Source organism: Pungitius pungitius, chromosome 2 (genome assembly GCF_949316345.1).
Source record: "Pungitius pungitius chromosome 2, fPunPun2.1, whole genome shotgun sequence".
Taxonomy (NCBI): Eukaryota; Metazoa; Chordata; class Actinopteri; order Perciformes; family Gasterosteidae; genus Pungitius; species Pungitius pungitius.
The window spans coordinates 13203231-13210011 of NC_084901.1; the positions used below are offsets into that span (position 1 = coordinate 13203231).

Below are 6781 nucleotides of genomic sequence, written 5' to 3' on the forward strand. Positions count from 1 at the left end.
ACCAGGGAGGATTCATTTGTTATTGGTATTTATTACATTCAACTATATAAAACGACAAATGAATAAAACATCAATAACACCACGATTACTGGAAGCTTCTTCTTTTGTGTTTCTCTGTTACCTGATCTGTTGTGACTCTAACATTTAGCTCCGCCCACTGCTCCACCTGAACAATAGGTATCGCTTTCTGCTTCTGGCGCATTCGTGGGCTGTTGGTAAATCTCCCAGCTCACAATTTCAGATTTTTCTCTGTTCAAAAATATCTATTTCAGATTTTAAACAGAGCATTAAAAATAAATAAAAATTAAGTAAAACAAAACGGACGTGTTTCACCAACTTTGACGTCTCATACGAAAATACATCATCTCCATTGGCTCTGTTCACAGCATGGGAATGACTAGATGTGGAAGGGGCCCTGAAGGCAGCATTGGTGTTTTACAGGGTGTTATTAAAGATAATCTATTGAGAAGAACTCACTCTACTAATTTATCTGAAAACGCTTTTGAGCGACTGAAAGAGAAACTGCTTCATGCTAACATCATTTTTGTGCAATATTTCAGCTCCAGATCTATTAATCAGCTCGTAACTGATCAATCAATCACGTGGTGGCTTCATCAACATGTTGTTTCAATCTGTCCGTCAAAATAATACCAAGAATCCTGGAATGTTTCATAGCGGTTTCCCCCTCGACTTCCGGTCACCTCGTCGTTTAGTCTCCCGAAAGTCGGGCGGAGTGAGACCTCCTCATCTTCCGACCCATCTGTGTAGTGGTGAGGGGCAGGAGCAAGAAGTTCACCTGACAGTCAGGAGAAGAGCTGCTGCTGTCACCACCTGCTCGTAAACGCATCAGCTGTGAGGAGGTGCGAGCACCTGAACGCCTCCCCCCCCCGTCGTTATTCAGAACTTCGTTATTTTGAAGATGCCGGTGCAGATCCCGGACGACTCGGACTTTTCCTCCTTTAAGGACCAGTGTCTGAGCCTCGATGGCTGGACCAGCCGCTACAGCAAAGGAGGAGTGACGGTGTGGTGTCGCGAGGAGGAGAGCAGGACGGTGCAGAAGCTGAAGGTGGGTGCTCTCACCTGCAGCTCTCAGATCAGATCTTAGGAGGCAACAGGTGCCGTTTGGGATTGTTGGTGGAGTTAGAAAACATCTCAGCATTTTATTTGACTTTATAAATGTTTAACCTATAAAATATAATGTGCAGATGAATCAATAATTATCCTAATTATGAGATGCAGCCTGAACATGGAGAAATTATTAATATTAATCCTTCTTTAAAAAAATAAATTCCAATTGAAAAAATAAAGTGACTATATACTTTTTTTTTTTTTAATAATAATAAATAAATAACATAGAGCAGGTAGTCCTGATAGCTTCGTAGTCCTCCACCTGTAGCCAAAAGTCAGAAGCATTTATTGCCACAGTATGTTGGACACAAGGACTTTGTCAGGGTGGGTGGTTCATAACGTTGGACAATACGGCAAATAAAGCACTCCGGCAAACCGATGACCAGGCACCAGGCCGCCTGCCACCACGAGAACTTACTTAGTACGAATGTGCGATCCTTACTTACCAATGAACGCGTTTAAATAAATCCACAAGCAACCGGTAGTGACCAAGAATGTATGGAAGGTTGTGACGGTTCCTTCCCTCGTTGTTTCATCCATTTCTTTTGCACTTCGTGGACATAGCGTTGTTTTTCCCTTTTGGTTTGGTCATCTGTAAACTTCAGAAGCTTCAGACTGGTGACTGGCGGGGCAGCTGATGGTGTACATGGTTCGGACAAATCCACTCTTCCGAAATACAGATCAGGTTTATTTTTCTTAATTCATTTTAAAAGCGTCCCACTTGACGGCGGCCTGGGTCTCCCCTTCGGCTTAATTTCGTCCTTCAGGTGTTCTCCCCATGTGATTTCTGCTTTATTTTATCTCTTGCTTTTAACCTACACGTCTTTTTCTGCTCACCTTTTTCCAGCCCTTAAGTCCAGCCTCAATGATGTGGCTTAAGCACCAGCACCTGGGTGAGTGGGGGATCTGTAGTGTGTGTCCAGGTGGCCATTTTGTCCGTAACATTTGAAGATGTTTAAAATGAATGTAGCCACCCTCTACAAGCTGGCACCTTGTGTGTAGCTTTGCAGCTCTGTAGCCTCGTAGCGTCGTTGCATTGTAGCGTTGATTTCTTGTCACTTTTGCAGCTTTGTGGTCTTGCAGCTCTGTAGCCTCAGTCTTGCAGCTCTGAAGTCCTAAAGTCCAGTATCTTTTGGGCCTTGTAGCCTCGAGCCTCTGCTCTCAGCCCTGTAGCCCAGTTTTGTCCTTTGGAGGAAAATCAAACGAGTTGATGGAAACTTGAACGGAGGCAGAGACAGTGACAGAAACCAGTTCACTTTCCAGGTTTCATGTCATTTATTCATTTATCTGCACTGACCATTGAGCTGGTTATTTACTGGTCCAGTTACATCAGATGCATCCTCCATATCTGACCCGTATATTTACATATCGACATTTGATTGTTCCCTAATGACTTTTCTTTAGGACCCATTCTCAGATGTGAGGTCTAAGAGGTTGGTAGAGTTACTCTAGTCTGACCTCAGCGCTGTCTAGTGGTCGTGGGTGGAACTGCAGCTTCAGACTCTCCTGTTGGTTAAAGAGTTCAACCTGGTCACATTCTGAGAGGTTCTGAAGGACTCCGACGGACTTTGGAGGATTTTACATTATTCATAAATCATCACAGACCCCCATGTTACACCTAACATCTGGAACAGGTGTGCTGATTGCTGGTTTCATCAGAGCTTCTGATCTCCCTCTAAGGCTGGAGGTGTTTCATGTGGAACTTTGCCAGCTAACGACCAACAATCTTCAAAGTCCTGACCTCAACCTATTTCATGACATTATAGTCATTTAAATTAGAAACATTCAGAGGTTAGAAGCCCCCCCCCCTTGTTTCCAGTAGTTGTGATTTGCTTCAAATGTCCTTTTGGGCTTCTCTTCTGGCTGATTAGGGGTTTTTGTTGTTCTTCTATCATCAGCTCATATTCCTTCATATGACATGAAGTCATGTGACTTGATGGACACCTAGCTGACTGCAGGTTGTCACAGAAGTGAGTCTTCAGACTGCTGCTTAGTGAAGGACACAAAAGACATGAAGCGTATGATCAATACTTAATGAATGATTAATAGTTAATTAATGATTAACGCTGCAGCAGTTTTGCTGATTGAGTTACACAGAGCGTCACCCCTCAGATTACAGCAGTGGAAAAAGGTGACGTCTTCCAGAGAGACACCGTCTCACATTGCGTCCTCCATTCGGAGGACAGTTCTTTCTCTCTCAGCGAGACCTATAAAATATTAATGTAATAAAACCTATTTCCTGTGGAACGTAGAAACTGGGGGTGTGAATAGATTAAATAAAGGAACTAATTAATCAACATTTTGAATACAGACTAAATCTAGTGACGAGTAATCACTTTAGAAAGTTTATTTGTATTTTAAACACAAACTCACCCCATGTGATCATGTTGACCTACGTCTCTTCCTGTTGTCCTCGTGCACTTTGCTCTCATCTCTCCATCATTTAACAGCTGGGTTTCAAGTGCCAACAATGTCCCACATTTAGCAGGTAGATGTTGACATGGAAGTCGCCCAGCAGCTAGCTTAGCATAGCAGAGCTTTAAGTGGTCCATTTGCTACTCCCCCCCCCTCCCCCCCTTCTGTCTGACACGTGGAGGAAGTCCTCAGCTGAGGGACAGCGAGATCCTCCTTGTCTGTTCGGGGGAGGCGTCACAACGGCGAGTTATGGTTGAAATGCACTTATTGATAAGGTATACGTTTTTATTTCAGTTGAGACCCCTGAGCCCTCCCCCCGTTTTCTTAGAGCAGGGGTGTCAAAGTAATTTACTGAGTTACTGACTGAGGCCTCAGAGTTTGACAGCCTTAGTAAAAACACAAATGAATTAGAAGAGAAATATTATTATTATTATTAGGAGTATTATACACATTTACAAAGTAATTTCTAAACCCGGAACATGCAACATTTAACACAGGACTTGCTGCCTCAGGCCAATTATACAGTAAATGTGACACACTTCTTCATTATCTCCCCAAATGTCATCCTGTCCACGTGGTATAACTGCGATGATGATGAGGATAGTGATGATTATGATGTTGCTATGGATGAGGATGATGGTGATGATGGGTATGATAATGGCAACGATAGTGATGATGATGAGGATGATGATAGCAATGTTTAAGGTAATGATGGTGATGGTGGTGATCTCTGTGTCTCAGATGAGGATCGTCTGTAAGGACGTTACCGCTGAGACGCTGTACGACGTCCTCCACGACACCAGTTACCGCAGGAAGTGGGACAGCAACATGATCGAGACGTATGACATCGGGAGGCTGACAGCCAATGCAGATGTGGGATACTACTCCTGTGAGTCCATTTCTAGATGATAAGGTCATAGTCTCACCATGTATCCTCACAAGTTCTCATGTGTCTTCATGTCAATTACATTTTCCAATTCATTTTATCTTGTATATCCCAAAATTACAAATTGGCCCCAGGAGGCTTTACAGTCTATACACATGCAACATCCTCTGAACTTTGATCCTGTGACCTTCCCTAAAATGAAAGAAACCTTCAATTGGAAGAAACCTTAGGAAGAACGTTGGATGGACCGAATGAACAATGTAAAAGATGTACAATACGTTCAATTCATACAACATAAATGATTTAGATATTGAGAGTAGTAAGGCAGTAAATGGCAGGACCACCACAAGGACAACCACCATCAGATTTAACCACCACACAAACCTGTTAGGCGAGAAAGCACAAAAACTCCAGGGGAGAAGCTGAATTAATGATGTCCATTAATGAGGTGTGAATTGAGCTCAGTGTGTCCTAAGAAGTCCTCAGAAGTCTAGGCCTTCAGCAGCTTTACTAATGGCTGGTCCAGACTAACCTGAGCCAGCCCTAAAATATACGTTATCAAAGGACGGCTGAATGATGACATGAAAGAAACATTAAAGCGCTCGGAAGACTAGAAAAACACGACGCAAGTACAATATTTACCATAACTGATGTCCTCTCATGCCTTGTGTCTTCTGACATCTTCTTGTGTGTCCAAATGTCTCCCCATGTCCCCTCATGCCCTCTCTGAAGGGAAGTGTCCGAGCCCGCTGAAGAACAGAGACTTTGTGACTATGAGATCTTGGCTTCCTCTCGGCAGCGACTACCTGATCATCAACTACTCCGTCAAGCATCCGGTGAGCTCTTACCTCCAGATGGTCCTCTTCTTCTCAGAGACACACCCACGGTTCATGGTGTCGTTTAGAATCCGTATTGTTGAACGAATTTCTATGCAATGCTCAAAGTCTATTCTGTTCATTCAAACTGACACCTCGTTAAGCTCCTTCTCCTTCAGATTTGTGGGGTTATCCTGACTTCTTTAGCAGGTGTTTAAAGCTGGATTCTAGAGAATGTGAGTTGACAGTTAAAAGTTCTCCTCCCGGTGTCTCCTCAGCAACACCCTCCCAAGAAGGACTACGTCCGAGCCGTGTCCCTGCAGACTGGATACCTGATCCAGCCTAACGGAGCTGGCTGTTCCACCCTCTACTACCTGACCCAGATGGACCCACGAGGTGCTGTGTTCTGTTCCCTGCTTATTAACACATATAATGGATCACATTCATTACACGCTCTGATAAATGCGATGGGACTCGATGGGTCCCTCAAGCTGTCCTAACGCCCCAGGAATGTCCTCACCTTCTAAAACGGTTCATGAATCCTGAAAAGAGAAACTGATGTGCTGTATTGGAGTGTTCATTTTGGCAGCTATTTTGGATTTAGTCTTTAGACAAAAATGCATATTAGTTTTAGTCACATTTAGTCATTTTAATCCTTCTTAGTTTTAGTCTAGTTTTTGTCACATTTAATTTAATTCAAGCCATATTAAACTCCTTCTCTTCCCTTCTCAGGCCAAGGGGGGGTAGGTAGGTGACTTCAGTCTGTTATGAAAACATTGGCCAAATGACCCATTTCAGACTTCATTTCAAAAAGCCTCGCATTAAGACACACATCACTTCTTTTAAGACGCTGCGCTACTTGCAAGCTCGAAAAAGGTCATTAACGAACTATTCATCATAGTTTTCATCAATGAAAATGAACACTGATGTGATCTTCTGATCTTCTCTGTAATGTCCCCTGTTGTGCATTCTGTCTGCAGGTTCGTTACCAATGTGGGTGGTGAACCGTGTCTCTCAGTTTGTGGCTCCAAAGGTAAAAGTCTTCTCAGAAGTATACAAAAGTATCTCCCTATGAATATGAATACAAACAGAGGCCACCTCGCCGTGTCCTCCATTCAGGCCATGAGGAAGATCTACAAGGCGTCTCTGAAGTACCCGGACTGGAAGAGGAAGCACAACCCGGGTTACAAGCCCTGGACCTTCCCGGAACAGAACCAGCTGCCCTGCGTCAGCCTCCAGGAGCTGAGCCTCCAGAGGGCCGACTCCCTGGAGAACATCGACGAGAGTGGCCTGAGCGAGGACAGGATGCACAACAGCGAGGACGAGGAGACCTGAGGGACTCAAACCTCATTTGTTTTCTGTGGTTCTACACCCACATGCTCGGTGTTCCCCCATTACTGCAGATTAATAAAGACACCTGTTCAGGTGAAACAGATGATGTCATGAGTCCTACATTTATTGCTTATGAAATGTGACCAAGTCGAAAGTAAAGGAAAAATAGCCGAAAAGAGATAATTCAGGATTTTTTCCTATTGGT

At 43.8% G+C, this 6781-nt stretch overlaps 1 protein-coding gene across 1 annotated transcript; it reads left to right on the forward strand.

Moving 5' to 3' along the window:
- The first annotated feature begins 733 nt into the window (after positions 1–733).
- Positions 734–6676, forward strand: stard15 (StAR-related lipid transfer (START) domain containing 15). Its single transcript, XM_037462378.2, has 6 exons — positions 734–1066; positions 4285–4432; positions 5162–5265; positions 5523–5640; positions 6225–6277; positions 6364–6676. Exons 1-6 carry the CDS (start codon positions 920–922, stop codon positions 6577–6579), a joined length of 786 nt encoding a protein of 261 aa, XP_037318275.1. The 5' UTR covers positions 734–919; the 3' UTR covers positions 6580–6676.
- The last annotated feature ends 105 nt before the right edge of the window (positions 6677–6781 follow it).